Source organism: Galleria mellonella, unplaced genomic scaffold (genome assembly GCF_026898425.1).
Source record: "Galleria mellonella isolate WM207_F2 unplaced genomic scaffold, CSIRO_AGI_GalMel_v1 utg65, whole genome shotgun sequence".
Classification (NCBI taxonomy): Eukaryota; Metazoa; Arthropoda; class Insecta; order Lepidoptera; family Pyralidae; genus Galleria; species Galleria mellonella.
Window position 1 is genome coordinate 11,854,043 of NW_026442138.1, and position 18,469 is coordinate 11,872,511.

An 18,469-nucleotide genomic window follows, 5' to 3' on the forward strand; every position below is an offset into this window, starting at 1 on the left:
TGTCATATAATTTCGCAATGGCTGCCGCTACGAAGCGACGATGTCCTGAAAGGGGTGTCAATGACCTCGATGATAAAAATCTTTGATAAAAACGACTGTATGGTGTTGTATTGTCTTGAATCGTAAATGAGGAGTTCTGACAAGGGTAAATTGTCACTGTGAATCGTACCATTATCACATCATTGCTTTTTATTTATTTACGAGTGATTCCTGGAGCTTTGCCTGCGCGAATTAATATATAAAATACCTTATATGTTAAGTTAGGATATAACCTCCCCGTATATCAGATTTCATTCAATTCCGTCTATTTATTTATTTATTCATAGGAAAGCAACAGAGCACAAATTAATACATTAATAAAATAAATATTATAATATTTATTTTATTAATGTATGGGCATAATGCTTACGTAGGCATTTGGTTCTTTCTACTCACGCCGTAAGGGTACATCATCACATTGATAAATTAGTCTATAATAATATTATTATTTCAGCCGTTAACTGTCCACAGCTTAACATAGGCCTACCCCATAAGGGGGAGTTTGCCAGTAGTTGTCACGCTTGGCAGTCGGGTTAGCTAACGCAGTTAGGCTTTGGTGATGTTTTTTTTTATGGGTGATAATGGAATGGTAACCCTACCCGCGCTATCGGTATATACCGGCGGGGTACTAGTGATGGATGATAGGTGAGAATGAAGCAGGTTAGTTAGCCCATCGTGACGAATTCAACAAAAATTGTTCACGATGGTTTCCAGGGGGAACCACGTGGAGGCCGACCTAATAGGGCATATTGCAAGCAATGGGGCTGTCAAACTCCATTGCTAACAATCCCTTTCCCCCCGCTTTGGTGATGTTATAAAAGGAACGCTGCTACCTATACCAATTAAGCGTGATTGCGTAATAAATATACAAACATTTTTACAATTTTTTACATTCATAAAACTCGTATAAGTAAGTTTTGGAACACCGACTGATATGTAATCAGCAGGGGCATATATTATCGTTAACAATTTTAAAAAATACATTGTTGAACTTATTATTTAACCAAATTTACCAGTACACTATATTCATAACATTAAAATAAACAATCTAAAAACAACATACCATGAATAACTAAGCACAAATATGTAAAACCAAGAGAGATTGAATAGTTCTGTTATTGATAAGTTGACTGAACCTTTCACTTGAAGTGAAACGTAGTTTATAATCAAATTTGTGTTAATTTGGTCCTGTTTCAAAACAACATTTAAATTTCGTGTTAATCCGATTAAGCGACCTGTATTTATACACCAAAAACAATTTATCTACGCGGTATACCAAATCTCTTACGTCGTAAGTAGAAAAAAAAACAAATGCAAACCTACATAAGCACTATATCCCTGCATAATATTATTTTTTTTATAATAGTTTTTAAACAAGCTGACGGCCCACCTGATGGAAAGTGGTAACCGTCGTCTATAGACATGAGCAGTACCATGGACATAACAGAGTATACTGTTTCGCCCATGATACTCCCCATGCGTTGCCATTCCTGAGGACTCAGGTGTTATTCCTCCGTACCCAGTAAATACACGCCATATCCCACCCTTCAAATCGAAACATAGCCATGCAAACACAACTGCTTTACGGTTGAAACACGAATCTCCCTCTTTTTTTTTATTAATGCATTAATTTGTAAACTGTTGCTTTGCTATAAATAAATAAATACATCTCTCGGTTTCTGCAATTCCCTTATTCATTTCATAGGTGATTGGTAATTCTGAAGATTCCAACTTTCTTTACTAGATGGTAAGTTCTTTTGTTCACACCTTGGACCAAGCCCGGTTAAATGCCTTCAACAAAAGGAAATCGAAGAACGCTATAGCGGATTTGCATAACTGGTGTTTTTAGGAATCCCCAGACAAGTGGCCAAGACGAAACCAATATATATTGTCATACCTAACTGTGCGTGTACAATGTACATTTATATATTATTCATTGATCACATTTAAAATTAATAGATAGTTTCCAGGGAGAACCGCGAGGAGTTCGACCTGGTTGGCTATATTGCTAACAATAGGATTCTCAGTCTCCATTACTAACAATCCCTTTCTCCCCTTTCGTGTTATATTGTTAATTAACGTCTACCTCTGAAACTGTTTTAAATAACAAAATTTTGTAAATCGTATTGTTTGCTACACTTGAAAGATAGGATAGTTTTAATATTGATAAGGAGGAAAACTTTACCCTGTAAAGGGTTAAAACAAAGTGCCCCAGGTCAATAAGCGAGCGTAATTCCCAACCAGTTAGCTGTAAGCTGGTATACAATGCCCACAACATTCTCTAGGAGACACTAGCGTTTAAGTAAAATAGAAAATGATTGAGAGGCAGTTGAGTGCTTTATTGAATCTTATCCAAGACGGTTTAACTGGAGATATTTATACGATATATCAATCAATAAATGATTAATAATAATTAATTAATAATTCAAATAATAAAGATTGCTCTCAGCCATAAGACCGCCTTACTGTACTTATACAATTGTATCTTTGTGTCTGTAAATTGTCTTGCTTATTTCCTATATTGTATAATGCAAATAAAGTATACTCATTCATTCATAAATGCCACTTCTTTCTGAACCTCATTTATAAGTGAGGATATTAAAATAGCTACAGAACCCTATTGTTTCTTATCCAACATGTTATTATCAGGTTCTTTTATTTTCACTTAACTCGCTGACCTTAGTTCAACTTAAGCCTTTTTCAGTTATCTCGACTAAAAGCCCTTGAGATAAAATTTATTATTAATATCCGCATTGTGATAACATTGTATAGAATTTATTTTTAATTGGGTGAAAATGGAATGGCGCACCCACTGTGCTAACGGTACACGCTGACGATAAGTGATGATAGGTGATGATGAAGTCATGTCAGTTGATCTTTACCAGGAATGAATCACGACAGTTGATGATTGGAGGGAGAAAGACCGCGATGTTATTACATAAATTATAATATTATTTGTACCTACAACATGTAATCAGTGTTCTGTGGGTTGTGATAATGGCATGTGATTATACCTTAATAATAGTAAATATAAGCTATGATGTGTCAATATTATATGAGTATTTTTTTTATGGATGATAATGGAATAGTAAGCCCGCCTGCGCTACCGGGATACGCTGGCGGGGCACCAGTGAAGGATGATAGGTGAGGATGAAGCAAGTTAGTTGGCCCATCGTGACGAATTCAACGAGAATTGTTCACGATGGTTTTCAGGGGGAACCACGTGGAGGTCGACCTAATAGGGGGCACATTGCTAGCAATGGGGCTGTCAAACTCCATTGCTAACAATCCCTTTCCCCCTTATATGAATATATTATACCTCAATATTAATTTAAATAAAGTCCTATCCGAAGGGCTCTTGCTGAAAATCAGCGCTGTAGCTCCTCGGCTGCAACATAAAGCTGAGCGGTGAGGGAGAAGGTGGTTTGTAAGTAATAGGGTCAAATAGCCCCATTACCTATTATACCCTGTCAGGTCGACCTCCACGTGGTTCCTCCTGGAAACCATCGTGGCTAATTCCAGTTGAATTCGTCACGATGGACTAACTGACCTGCTTTCATCCTCATTAGTCATCTATTACTGGTGCCCCGCCAGCGTATACCGATAGCGCAGACGGGGTTACCATACCATTATCATCCATTAAAAATAAAACGCTAAGTGGGGATCAATTCGGCAAACATTACCTATCACTTTCACCTCTTACACATGTTATATTACTCTGTATAAACCTTTTTTGAAAGTGTCACAAATGTTCGGTGAACAAACTATTATTATTAAAGGCAAACATAAAATGCAGTAAAAGGTAATTAACATTTATATGTACATATGTATATTACTCCATTATTCTCAATATAACCTTGACTTTAAATGTGGTTACAATCGAGTTTAATTGAGTGTTAATTATCAAGTTAAGAGTACTTAATGTAATTGTATAAAAGAAACAATTTTGTGACTCCTGTGTTCACTATTAAAGTTTTTGCAATAATTAGAAAAAAAAAGAATAATAAAACCATAACATACATATGGACAAAATATCTATACTTATAATAAATCTGTAGAGAGGTCAATTCTGTACATGAAATATATTTCCAAAATAACTATCAGCGGGTGATTAGTAATCGATACTGATGCCAAAAATGCAATCAGTAAAATTTTTGTCTATCTGTCTATATGTTCGTTATAGAAACAAAAACTACTCGACGGATTTTAACGAAACTTGGTACAATTATTCTTCATACTCCTGGGCAGGTTATAGTATACAGTTCATCACGCTACGATCAATAGGAGCAGAGCAGTGAAGGGAAATGTTGGGAAAACGGGAGAAGTTACTCCATTTTTAAGCTTCCGCCGCGTGTGCAGCCTTAATGACCACTTTTTAAAATGTTAACATGTCCACCCGTGTGAAGCCGGGACGGACCGCTAGTACTAAATAAAGACGTGGTAAATGTATTAAAATAAAGTTCACTCCCGTTCCGTATGGTAACGTTTCCGTATACACTGTGTCGCGACACTCTTGACCGTAATCTCAATTTTCTTGTGCGAAAAACTTAATGTAACTTACTATTGTAAATTATAACTATCTGTTCTCCTTTAACCAAAGGTTGTCTGTAAGAAATTGCCCTAGCGATAAGACCGCCTTTTGTACCTTTATGTGTATATTTCAATCTGTATTTATGTTACTGTATTTCACTTGAATTATTCACTTGTCATTGTATATTTTTATTTATGGTGCAATAAAGAGTTGAATAAATAAATAAACAAATATTATTTCAGTCATTAACTGTCCACTGCTGAACATAAGCCTTCCCCATACGGGGAGATTTGCCATTAGTTGCCACGCCTGGCAAGCGGGTTAGCAATCGCAGTAAAATTTTTAGAGATGTATTAAGAGGGACGCTGCTGCCCATCCCTCGACCATACGTTCCCTTAATCGCCTCTTACAACTCTAACGGAAAAGGAAGGGGTGGCTCATTCTATGCCGGGACCACACGGCTAAAAAAATCTATATCTTATATGTAATAACATATAACTTTACTGGCCGATAATTGTTTAAGTAGATGTGTTTTGAACTGGAGCCGTGAATCGGCAAGTACAGTGTGGAGCGACCTGCAGCCAGAGGGATTGACGACATATGTAAGCTTGCTGGTAATGAGGTGGTAATTACTGGAAGCGAAGAGCCAAATATCGTGCTCAATAGCGTGCCTTGGGATAGGCCTATGTCCAACAGTGGACTGCGGTAGGCTTATTGTGATTGTGAGATGACCTTTTCTATGACGTAATAATCATAATGTATTTTTTGTTAATGGATGATAATGGAATGGTAACCCCACCCGCGCTTTCGGTATACACCGGTGGGGCACCAGTGAAGGATGACAGGTGAGGATGAAGTAGGTCAGTTAGCCCATCGTGACGAATTCAATAAGAATTGTTCACGATGGTTTCCAGGGGGAACCACGTGGAGGTCGACCTAATAAGGCATATTGCTAGCAATGGGGCTGTCGAACTCCATTGCTAACAATCCTTTTCCCCTCCAATCATAATGTATTAGAGTTCAGTAGTTAGTGGTTAATAGACACATAAAATCCCCTTTCCCGTAGGTGTTGTAAGAGGCGACTAAGGTGACTTAAAGCCTAATTATGGTTGCCAACCCACATGCCAAGCGCGGCAAATACTAACAAAACACCCCTTATAGGGGAGGCCTATGTTAATAGTGAATGATGATGATGATGAGACGCATAAATAAAATAATAATGCGGATTAAACATAGACTTTACTGGGTACAGAGGAATAATGGATACAGGGTATAATAAGAAACCTGAGTCCTCAGGAATGGCAACGCATGGGGGTATCATGGGCGAAACAGTATACTCTGTTATATCCATGGTACTGCTCATGTCTATAGGCGACGGTTACCACTTTCCATCAGGTGGGCCGTCAGCTTGTTTGCCATTCTAAGTTGTATAAAAAAAAAGAACTTAGAGACACTATTTTGTTTAGAACCTAAAATGAAACGTGCGATCGGCACCGCACAGAAACACACGGAATTTATTTTCAATTGAATAATTCCTGCGACCTTGCGTTAAAAACGTAATCAAACGGTCACAATTTATTGTGAATCAGGCACATCCTGACTCCTGTCCTGAGTCCTGACTCGACACCCACATGTGGGTGATTTTCGATGCAATCGTTTGAGTAATTTCTATCTGTATCTGTGTGGGGACTAGCAGCCCCGCCGTTAGCAATATACCCTGTGAGATTATTTTAGTGGGTGAAAAAGAAATTTAGACCCCGCCTACACTATCGGTATAATAATAATAAACTCTTTATTGCGCACAGTAGAGATGTATACAAGGAGTATTTATACAGAATGTGCATATACAAAAGGCAGCCTTATCGCTAAAAGCACTCTCTTACAGACAACCTGGTAAACACTGATCCCATATCCACTGTATATTTAAAATTATGGCAAATTTTTATAACGAAATCTCAATAACTACTTTTAATATGAACAAATAAAAATAAACTTAAGAAATTTTTAACAATAACTATAAATAAGTTAAAATTACCTAAAATTATTTACAAACTATGCCTTTTCATACCAAATATAAAATCCTATTAATATAACAAATGTGAAAATTTGTAAGGATGGATGGATGTTTATTATTTATTTATTTATTATTATAATGCATTCATGTACATAATATAGAGTTGTTACAATGTTCTTATGATGAGTAAGTACACGAAACCCTGTTTATAACTTTTTCATGTAAAAACTACAAATTAGATTTGAATAAAATTTTATAACATGGATAGGTTATATCGTAACTTAGCATATAGGATACATTTTGTATCAATTTACACATGCAAAACAGTGGGTTACAGCTCCTACAAAATATATACTATGCATGTGTAGTCTTGACAAATACCAAGGAGAAAAAGTGTGATTATACAAAAGTTAGTTAATTATAATTATGTGCCTACTTAAAGAGCTGTTTGTCACAAACCACTAATAAAGACATTATTGATGTTCATCTTAACAATGTCAGTGCATTCATAATAGCTCTTGTTATCTAATACAAACATGCCGTGTCAATGCTGTTAACTATGTTTCCTACTTCTTATTCAAACAATAAGCCATTATAGAGACTATAAAGGAAACAATCTAAAATATAAGGAGAACATTTGAGAAACTGTATGACTCAATGTGTTTTCCATTGTATAAAACATTGTTAATATATTTTAACTTTAATAATAAATAACTGTAACACAAAAACTGACCTCAATTGCAGCAAAATCAGTCATATTGATTTAAAAATTGAACTATGGACTGATTTTCATAAAATTCCTATGGATCCAATCTGTATGTATATCTTTTAAGGTAAAAAAAGAATATTCCAAATTGGTTTTTAACTGATAAGTTATAGAGGTAACAAACATAAAAAAAAAAAATTAAATTGAGTAGCTCCCTTTTTTGAAGTTGATTGAAAATTTTTTAATTTATATATTTTTTTTTTGTTGACAAATTTCATAAACTTAAACTGCACTGATCACTATGAATAACAGTTTAACACGGTCCTAACAATAGTCCAGCATTGTTAATAAAAATATGAAAGTCAGTCTAGTTATTTTTACAATATAAATAGGTGTAAACACCTGTAATGCTTGTAAAAAAATTTAACATTGAAATTAAAAAAGGAATTCTACATTGTCCTAAGGTTACTTTAAGTAACTCTAATAATGATTAAACAGAAGATACCTTTTATTGTGAATACAATAAATAAAAATGAGATACATTAAATATTTTTACACATTTTTGTTTAAACTTTTCTGTTCTTTAAATGTTATTATTGAAATGACCATAAAATTTTACCTTCTCATATTACTGATTATTTTAGAATCCAATACACATGGTGGCATTCCTTAAGGGGGCTATTGATGGTCAAATTGTTTAGTACTGGCACATATATATTGTTACTATTAAGACAAGATGCGTGTCATTCCTGGCATTAATAAGTCCATTCAATAGTTTATATATATGATGTGATTCTTATGTACTGCCAATTTTTTATTTATTTAAATTACTATCTCATACAAAGTAATAACATTAGTATCTGTAAATCACTATGTGTATTAGAAAGATATGAAATCAACACACATGCTCACATCCAATTAATTTGTTTTTTTTTTTTTTTTGATAACAATGTTTCCTCAAATATAAATATTTAAATTGATCCTTTATACATTACAGTAAATTACTTTTTAAATGTATAAATAATAAATAAATAATGAGAAACAATAAAAGATAGAAAACAATTATTAAAAAGGAGTAAACTAAATTTTTGTCAGTTCAATTCTATGAAAATTACATCCTGAACTGACAAAAATATAATCTTATGATACTACAGAGTTCAAATAATTTATCTACACTGTCATTCATAAATATAATAATACATATATATTTGCAAGCAAAAGAAAGCCTATGACTTTACAACACAGAGAATCCTAATGTAAAGTGTTGGGAATAATACAATGTTATGTTACATGTATTTTTGGTTCCTATTTATATACTATTATTATTATATTTTACTACATAAAAAATGTATATAAATACAACACATCAGAGATATATTTTAAAAGGGATATTGCAGGAATATTGATAAACCACTTAATACAAATGGGTCATAATTAAATTAGCAACAATACCGATACGATAATTGACCCATTAAAAGCATGATAACACGCCGGGTGCGCTGTGCCATGTAGGTATATAATATACTAATATATCTTCACTGGCAGCATGATAGGTAACTCAATTAAATATCTTTAAGTTAAACAAACAGTAGGTAATAACTCATAAAACAATGGCATATCGTATAACAATAATTGTAATATAAACATACGGTTTATTTCATAAACCCACCTGGGTATACAGTTCGAGGGCGTCCTGTCCACTTCCCAGGCGGCAAAAAGTTTCATGGGAACAGGTTTCGATGCATTAGTCATCTTCTCCGATTTATTTTTCTCGGTCATTTTAGATCAGCACCGGGCACAAGTATTCACAGCACAGAACCAATGTCGGCAGCGACTCGCATTATTATTTGATCACTAAACACAACACTGAATTCATTTTTATTGTGCATAGACGAACACGGAGACGACGCCGAAGCAAACACAATAACACAAAATAAATTTTATTGTACTTTATACTAGTGATTAGAGAGGAATCGGATTGCGAACGACCGGACCGAAGGAAAGCGTTCGATACATTTGACAATTGCCTGCACAATGTTACCATATTATAAGTTGAAATTATCCTATTCCTTCTTTTCATATTAAACAATAATAAGTATTTCGTCCAAATTCTATTTTTCGAATAAATGAATAAGAATTATATTCTAATTACATAAGCAAATTTTATAGTCTTTGGAAATACCCAATGACTAATAAATTATGGCCGGTTTTCACCAAAGAGTATAATATTTTTTATCTTATATTTAAATGAATTATAACGTTGTCTCCGTTTTTTAATTGGGTAATTATTAAATATCAATATTGTAAGAATATAAATAAAAAATTTGCACGTCTAAATTTGTAGTAAACATAGTACTTATTATATTCTGCCATCTATCAATAAGAATAGTAGTGTTGTTATTAATAAATTATGGTTATAAGAATTTAAAACGATTAAATAAAAATTTCGTCATTTATCTACGTAATAATATTACATTCGTTTTTATCCCTTAAAAGATCACATTCCATTATTATTAGCAAGTAATATTTAGCTGGTAATACAATTATTTTCTTATGTCATCACTAGATGTCGTACAGTGACTACGATGCGTTTAAACAAAACGGAAATAAAAGATACGTTCAACGTTCACAAAAAATCCTGTTTGCAAAAATATGCGTGAGAATTTGTATCCGTTAAATTTGACCATAGACATTCTAGTTCTAATTACTAGACTTATTTCAGGTCTCAAATTCAGCTGCATGTTTTGTGTATGTTACCAGTCATCACGAAAAATCAGTATATATTTAAGAAATTGGTAACTACATTGATCCCATACTAAATTTAAATCATAGTAGGTAAATTTCCAAATAGTATGCATCATTTTATATAAAACTATTGAAATAATTTCAAAAAAGGGTGTTCTCAATTTGTCTGCATTGTTTCGTGGTTAATTCTGAAACGTTTTTGATAATTCATTTGTATGAATTAGGACTACCACGTGGAAGGAACGGCAGGTAAAACTCATGGTTAATTAAAAAACTTTTTGAAACAGAGAGCTTTTATTTTAAAAAATGCAAATAATGAAAAAATATACTTAAGTAGGTATATATGTATGAATTAACAATATCACAAAAATACATACGATAATTAAGTACGTACATTAAAAACAATAATAAACAAATATAACAAATCTATTTGGAATGTAAAAGAACACAATGGCACAATTTCTTATACTTACATATATTTGAACTTATATAATAAAAAAGAAACTGTTATAAAACAAAGGTACATAAAGGACTAGATTTAATATTACTCGTGATAAAAGCTTATAATTACTTATTTAGAAGTTATTTAAATATTTGAACCCAAAACCTAATGGAAAATATTTGTATAAAAATGTAAAAAGGGCAAAATCAAAAACATTGTCCACATTTATACCATAGTGAAACAAATGTTAATTTGAATTAAGAACAATCTTTTGTTCTTAGATTTTAACACTCGAAAGTATTATTAGTCGGTTTGAGTGTTTTTATAATTATTAAATTTTTTTTTTAATACTACATTTTCTTACAAAAAATCCTCATACACACATGTAGCAGTTGTCATCATGAGAATACTTTAAAAATATTTGAAAATTCTTTTAAAAAAAGATATTTTCTCATTAACTAAAATGTTTCAAATATTTTTAAGAACAAATTAATATTATATTTAATATTCTAATTTTATTAAAAAAAAAAAGAAAAATATATTTTTCGACAATTTTACAAAATGAGTATAACATTTGTTCAAATAAATTTAGATACAAAATGAACTTAACATTTGTGGGTTGGCGCAACTAGCACAGTACTATATTCACAGTATCCTATGCAGCAATTTCATTAATATCTTTTGCAATATTAGAATCATCACCACACTGTCTTACAACAAATGGCAAATGTGATCCTTATTTTGCAAGTAAAAAAAGAATTATGTAAATTATTGTTATAAAAAACTGACAGTTTCATATGGTAAATATGTGGAGCAAGCTGGGAGGTGGGTTCATTTAGCGACCTCTGGTGGACAGTCGGGTTGCGCGGACGGGTGGGCCGCTCGGAACGCCGGGTGGTTCTCTAGCTCGCGGTCGATGCGCAGAATTATAGGGAACGGACGAAGATCTACGTGGAATCTGAAAATATTTTATTATTAATATTTTTTTTTTTAAATAGGATCAAAAAACAGGTTTAAAAAATGTATCAAGTATATTGGCAACACAGAAATTTCACCATATAGTCCAATAATTTAAAAGGGATGAAAGAGCATTCTTAATAATATCATAAAATTAAGGAGAGAAGCGATTGTTAATAATGGGGACTAGCAACCTCTTTACTAGCAATATACCCTATACGGTCGACCTCCATGCGGTTCCCCCTGGAGACCATCATGATTAATTCTTAGGGTATTAGTCACGATGGGCTTACTGACCTGCCTTTTCATCCATGCCTATCATCCTTTACTGGTATCCACATAAACAGTATGCACATACTCTGTGTATACTGTTTTGCCCATGATACCCCCATGCATTGCCATTCCTGAGGACTCAGGTGTTATTCCTCCATACCCAGTAAATTAACTCCATATCTTGCCTTTTAAACCGAAACACAGCCATGCAAACAGCTGCTTTACGGTTGAAACAAGAATGGGACAGAGGTAGCCAAGCAATCGACTTTTGTACAAAGTCTCCCTCTGGTAAAAGGTATTCTATTTACCTGTAATTGCATCACATGACTTCACTAAATAAAATATGTGCGTAATTTAAGTAAGAACTCGACAAACCTTCTTGCATTAAACACTTGAGGTACCAGGCAACAATCGGCCAGTGTAATTTCATCTCCCACACAATACTTCCCAGCGGAGGCCGACAATAGTTTTTCAACTGCACGGAATCCCCGTGTGATCCATTTCTGTGCCCATTCTTTTTTCTTTTCTTCCCCAACGTGGATCAGGACCACGAGATTCTGAAGGGGTTGAATACCTGAGGCTATCACCTGAAAATAGTAGAAAAACAATTTTGCATTAGAAAAAAAAAATAACAACAACACCCATTAATGTATATGGTAACTATAAAAGGGATAATCAAAAGCAGTTCTAAATTAGCAAATATTTCACATATACAAAACACATGCAATTAAGAATCTGTATTTTTTTTAAATTATTTAAAAACAAAAAAAAAATATTAGGAACAATTTAGAAAATATTATTTTTTTTATTTAAATTTTTGAAAAAAGTTGTCATACGAAGAAAGATAGATTTTTTGCCATTTGTCTAGAGTCTAGAATGCCCCAGTGACAACTTCTAGAATATTATAATTAACAAAAGTAACTCTCTACATCTGAGGTAACATTTTATTTGCTTAAAAATTAAATACTAATTATTATTACTACTTTTTTTATAAAATACAGTAGTTCCCCCTATAACACGATACTCTTATAATGCATTTTCATATTACGTGATTACAATCCCTCATATAACACGGGTATTCCACCATACAACGTGGGGATAGAACATCTATTAAAAAAAAGATGTCTTTGGAATGTTATAACAGATAGCTCCCACAGGGAATAAATATGTAATAAAACTGTTAATTTATTTGTATTCAACTGTTTTTTAGTTACATATGCATAAAATATTTTTTATTTAAAATGTGCTTAGTTTGATTTTAATAAGACACATAATTAATTCATTACAGTTCTTTTCTTAATATTCGATATAAACCCTATTTTAATGAGAAGAGTTAAACATGAATTATTTGTACATAATGCGTTATACCGGCTCGTACAAGCACATTATACGAAAATATTCCTACAACACTTTTCCTACAATGCGAAACGAATCTGCCATGTTATAGGGTGGATTGTACTGTTTTTAAAAATTTATTTAATATATTATTAGTGAATTTCTTTATGAATTTGACTTAAAAAAATAATCAAAAGAGTGCAAATGGACAGCCAGCATCTGAAAAAATGCATGAAAGAGTGAAAATATGTTTCAGTAAAATAGAATTCCAAAATTTCAGTTAATTTTGTTATATTTTCACTATTGCCATAGTCTTTTCAGTATACATGTATAATTTAACTCTACATTACTCACCTCACATATTTCCCTAACTTTTGCCCTTTTAAAACAGTCTTGAGGCATCAGAGGCCTCTGAGGTCTAGTCTCCTCCAAATAATGCATGATACTCAGAGATTCCACAAAGGTGTGCCCATCTGAAAACAGCAATATGGAAAATATTTTAATATTTAAAATAGTATAGAAGAAAGTCAACCTGTGATTTCTAATTTTAGCATATATACATAATCCATCATACCTGTCTCCAGTATGCAAAAATAATGGAACATCAAGTTCTCAGATTCCAATTAATTATTTAATGAATTCTAGTCTTAGCAAAGATTAACAGATAAGATTAATAAAGATATTGTAAATGCTGTTAGTGCCAGTAGCTGCCACTCTTGGCAAATAAATTAGCAACTCAGTTAGGTTTTTAGTGATTTTTTACAAGGCATGCTGCTGTCTATCCCTTAACCATTAAGTTCTTTTAGTCAACTTTTATGACACTCAAAGAAAGAAAGAATGGATTTTTAGAAGCATTGTTTAGATGTTTATTACTAAATCATATATTTAATGGTTTAAACAATTTGGAAAACATTTGATATTAAATGACATCCTAGATTAATAGTCAATATGCTTTTGAATATAATATAATAATTTAATACCTATACAGAGAGATGGCACTTGCTCCATAGGGTTGACTTCCCGGTACTCATTGCAGTGTTGCTCCCCTCCGCCTTTTATAAGGCTCACTGCCTTTATATCATATGGTATTTCTTTCAGATTCAGCGCGATCCTAACGCGCCAAGCACATGAGCTTCGCCAGTATGAATATAATACTGGCTGGAAAAAAAAATTATCTTAACTTTAATAATTAATATGTATACACACACATAAATACACAACTAAAATTATGTTATATCTATAACAACTATACAATATCAATAAACTGTAGTCACTCTAAACATTAAATATTAATTTATCACAAATATTAATTACCTTATGTTCTATAGCACTCATTCTTTTTAAAAGAGTATACAAAAATTAAAAGACCTCGTCTCTTCAGACGTATTAAACGGAACTAGAATATTCTTTAGCTCAGTTATGTTAAATATAATAAAACCAGTATGTAAATATACTACAAATCTCAATAAACTGGAACTATTTAATTACCTTAGCCATGCTGGAAATATTTCCGTTATATTTAGAGTAGTAACTAATTTTGGCGGCGTTTATAGTACTTTTTTATAAAATATAAAAAGCAATTAATTGTTATGAAAACGTAAAAATTTCGAAATATCCCGTAATCGAAAATCGAAGCAAAATACTAAATTATATCTTTTTAAACTGATAGAATGGGTGTTTTTGGGTTTTGATTGATTTGATTCCAATGTTGCCAACTCGAGGTTAAATTTCAGACTTGACAGAATAGAAAAGAAAAGAGCTCAATTAGATTAGTCCAAAATAATATCGACCAATATCAAAATAATATACAATAATTTAGCAATTTCTGGATATGTTTTTCAAGAAAACAAAATCTTCTAGAACATTTTTTTACCACTTATGTGTGTGTATATTATCCTACCATTTAGTACATATGTACATATAACACAATGACTAATTTAAGATTGTTTTCCATAAAAAAAAACTGACTGCATTTGTAGCAAAATCAATATCTTTTGAGACAAAAAAAATTTTCAAATCAATTTATAAATAATGAAATTATGAGGTAATAAATATTAATAAAGTCGGCCGATCAAATTCATGCAAGATTATTGAATATTATTTATTTATTTTATTTATTTACACTTTATTGCACCAAGTAAAAAGATAAATAACAAATACAGTAAATATTAATGAGAAGTGATTCAAAAGGCGGCCTTATCGCTAACCAATCTCTTCCAGACAACCTTTGGGTATAGGATATTGAGAAAAAGACAAAGGGTAGTCAAGTTATAATGTCGATAATAACATTTCGCTTAGTCATGAGGATATTGAAGTAAGGGGTGTCTTCTTTAAACAAAAAGGTAAAAGTTTAACATTGACTGATTTATGTGAAGTTTTTTTGAATAAAAATTGTTTCATTGCTGCTAAGGATATGAAATCCATTTTCTCAAATATCTTCCACATCTTGTAACTAGACATATTCTAGACCACATTTTAGATTAATTTTAGTAGGAGGTCGTCCTATACTACATTTACCCGTACAGGATCGCCACTCAAGAAACTTTTCCCTATCAGTTATAGTAATGTTGTTTATATTACCAACTAAGCACCAAATAACTAAGTTGATAACACTGATGCAGGCTGCGACAACTGTAGTGGTGTAATAGATAATCATTGAGAATCGATTATATATCTCAAAATCACTTCATTTGATTAATGTCCTGTTTGAATTGTTTATTTTTATCTATATATGTGTATTGTAAATCGGACGAATTTGTTTATTAGAACACGCAATTCTCTGTGATTAATACTGCGATTTGAAAATTCTTTATACATTTGGTGGACTATTTCTTAACAAAGGTTCGTAAGGAAGAAAGGCAAGAAGCGACGAGAAACAACTAGTATTTACTAATTGATTCTCACTAATGATTATTAATTGACACTGGGAAATATTAACAGTATTGGAAACTTAAATTTCTTCGAATTTTGTTTATAGTTTCCGATCGAGACAAAAATCAACTTACAAAATCAAATACAATACCAAGAAAAACAATCTCGACTTTTTCAAGTGCCTAATGACTAAAAAAATTTAATTGCACAAGTAAATGAACAATTATTAGAGATCAAAGAGAACAAAATTTAGTCAGTCTCGGTCGGTAGGTGTTTTAAAAATCGATAATTAACCGAATAAATCAATTTACACAAACGTAGAGTTTTGCTATTTTTAAGTCTAATCAATTCAAACGCACATATTATTATTTGGCTAATGTACGTATTCGGATTTCGGACTGTCTAATTGCTCTTAATCTATGCATAGCCAGGAACTCATAAAATTTCGTGAATAATTTATTAGTTTGATAACTAAGAAAAAGATCACTACAATCTTGAAACAGAAAAACTTATCATAAACATTTAAAAGTAATAGAAAATATTCAAATAGTATGGTTAGTATTTAAGTATGACAAGTATTCGAAACCTATGTATGAATGCGTTGTAATCAAGTTCTATGTATTGAGTACTTCAGTGCCTTAATATCTATTAAGTATTCAAGTTAGTACTCAATCTAGCCAGAGTAAGTGTCACTACATCACTACTGTCACTTAATTTTGCTTCTTCTTCATGCATGGCATGTTACAAATGAAATTGTTTAAAAAATTATTATAGTTATTGATACATGGACAATTATTTGTTTTTGCTTCAATAATGGGTAAGAAGAATAAGTCTGGTTCAAAAGCCAATGTATTTAAAGTAGCAGGAGCTAAAAGTTTGAAAAAAACAAAGGCCAAAGCAGTTAATTTGGGATTAAAAAATGTAAGTTTGTTTTTCTTTATTTTTTTTCGTAACATACGTTTCTATTTCATATGTATTGTACATAGGGATGTATGTGATTAAATACGATGTCAAATAAAATTACTGCAGATAGCTATATGTGTATTTAATAAAAGTGTTTGTACTATTTCCAAGAACTTTATTATTTTAAATATATAGACGATGCATTGTCTATTCACAATATTCCATTGAGGGTTCCTCAGACTTATGAAAGAAGTTTTAAAAAGTCTACCTTAAATTCCTTTGCCTAGTATGTAGTTTGTTTAAACTAACCTCAAAATAGTCTTCTTTTTTAATAGATAATAATGGAATGGTATATGCTGGCAAGTCACTAGTAGGGGATGATAGGTGAGAGTTAGCCCATCATGATGAATACACTTGGAATTCAATATGTTGGTTTGCAGGGGGAAAAAATTATTTATAAAGAATGGTATGTAATTGCCATCCGTTTGTATATCCTTTAATAACCAGACACAGTTAACTGTTTAGACACAGCTAAGTTTGCAGTTCTAAATTCTTAGGATATGAAAAATCTTTAATTTTATTATATTAAAATTTATTATTTTGTCAAACAGTTGAAATGATGTAAGTGTAATTTGTTCCACAAATAGCTTATTATCAAATATAGAATTTTGAATAATTTCAAATTCTATCATACAGTATAATTTCCAAGCATTTTTATAACTTGTTGAGCAATTTTGTGGCATTCTCATATGGTTATCAGTGTTAGATCATGTTTCAATTCCATAGATCTTCGCTAACATCACACACTAGTAAGGACTTGTATGGTATTCTGAAATAAAATTATCAGCTCAGCAAAGCTGGATTCACTGACTACAGGCCAGTTAGTAAACTGAAATATGTTAATTTTTTTTTTCAGATCAAACAGAAGATTTTGGATATTGATAAACAATTCTTAGAAATAAACAAGAATCCCAAATCGAAAGAAAAAGCTAAGCCCGAAGTAAAGCCAGTGCAGAAAAAGCCTGAAAAAAATATAACAAAAGAAGAGGTAGCAAATACTGCTGAACAAATAGTGAAAATGGATTTATGAGATATTGTTATATTTACTCTGTAATATATTTATTGTAAGTTAAAACTGTCTTTTTATTTAACTACAATTTATTTATTTACTTGTTTCATAAATTATAATTATTTTGTATGTCACACATGGGACAGATAGAGGAGAAACTAGGTGTCATGTCTGATAGGAAAGTCAAGGTATGGCCTGGAATAGAGCTGGCTGGAAAAGAATGCATGAATTAGTTGTCAATATACGAGGTCTGTCCGGAAAGTTCGTATAAAAGTGTTCTGGAATGCGAGAAAGAGGAGTGGGGAGGCCAGGTAAGCGCAGGACCCCTTCCTTATGTCCCTAACAATGCTTCAGTTCTGGTCTGACCGCCGTGCGGTGCGAACTGGCTTGTCACGCCATCTGTGAAGTTACCTCTTAACGAAACCCCGTCGGCATGGAGCCCGCTTCCGTTGAAGAGCAGCGCGTCGTAATCAAGTTTCTCTCGAAACTCGGCAAGAATGGCCGTGAAATTTTTGCCGATCTCAGAACAGTTTATGGGGATGATGCTGTGAAGGAACCAACCGTCCACAAGTGGCTAAAAAGAT

The 18,469-nt window shown here is 32.2% G+C and overlaps 3 protein-coding genes across 7 annotated transcripts in view; 1 reads left to right on the forward strand and 2 right to left on the reverse strand.

Moving 5' to 3' along the window:
- Positions 1-9,314, reverse strand: part of LOC113519884 (phosphofurin acidic cluster sorting protein 1) — a 189,622-nt gene extending 180,308 nt beyond the window's left edge. For all 4 annotated transcript variants that reach the window (XM_052900539.1, XM_052900538.1, XM_026905099.3 and 1 more), the window contains exon 1: positions 8,960-9,314. In XM_052900539.1, coding sequence (XP_052756499.1) covers positions 8,960-9,069 — 110 coding nt within the window. In that variant the 5' untranslated portion in view covers positions 9,070-9,314. The remainder of the gene's footprint in view (positions 1-8,959) is intronic.
- A 1,684-nt stretch (positions 9,315-10,998) lies between these two features.
- Positions 10,999-14,754, reverse strand: LOC113519656 (probable maleylacetoacetate isomerase 2). Of its 2 annotated transcripts, none has more exons than XM_026904809.3 (5): positions 14,531-14,754; positions 14,023-14,200; positions 13,397-13,515; positions 12,083-12,294; positions 10,999-11,435 (listed from the first exon to the last, which is right to left on the reverse strand). In XM_026904809.3, exons 1-5 carry the CDS (start codon positions 14,537-14,539, stop codon positions 11,309-11,311), a joined length of 645 nt encoding a protein of 214 aa, XP_026760610.1. In that variant the 5' UTR covers positions 14,540-14,754; the 3' UTR covers positions 10,999-11,308. The 2 variants fall into 2 exon arrangements, with proteins under 2 accessions (XP_026760610.1, XP_031770172.2); XM_031914312.2 differs by lacking the exon at positions 14,531-14,754 and adding an exon at positions 14,357-14,434.
- Positions 14,755-16,609: 1,855 nt separating this feature from the next.
- Positions 16,610-17,951, forward strand: LOC128201988 (uncharacterized). The gene is made up of 2 exons (XM_052900703.1): positions 16,610-16,834; positions 17,733-17,951. The coding sequence occupies exons 1-2, from the start codon at positions 16,727-16,729 to the stop codon at positions 17,904-17,906; spliced, it is 282 nt and encodes a 93-aa protein (XP_052756663.1). The 5' UTR covers positions 16,610-16,726; the 3' UTR covers positions 17,907-17,951.
- The last annotated feature ends 518 nt before the right edge of the window (positions 17,952-18,469 follow it).

What these genes read in the sequence shown, in the direction of transcription:
- LOC128201988 (XM_052900703.1), top strand. Translation starts at nt 16,727, where the DNA reads ATGGGTAAGAAGAATAAGTCTGGTTCAAAAGCCAATGTATTTAAAGTA. An exon ending in TTAATTTGGGATTAAAAAAT is followed by an intron (nt 16,835 to 17,732) that starts GTAAGTTTGTTT and finishes TTTTTTTTTCAG; the next exon opens with ATCAAACAGAAGATTTTGGA.
- LOC113519656 (XM_031914312.2), bottom strand. Translation starts at nt 14,377, where the DNA reads ATGAGTGCTATAGAACATAAG. An exon ending in TGAGTGCTATAGAACATAAG is followed by an intron (nt 14,201 to 14,356) that starts GTAATTAATATT and finishes TTTTTTTTCCAG; the next exon opens with CCAGTATTATATTCATACTG. An exon ending in CAAGTGTTTAATGCAAGAAG is followed by an intron (nt 11,436 to 12,082) that starts GTTTGTCGAGTT and finishes AAATATTTTCAG; the next exon opens with ATTCCACGTAGATCTTCGTC.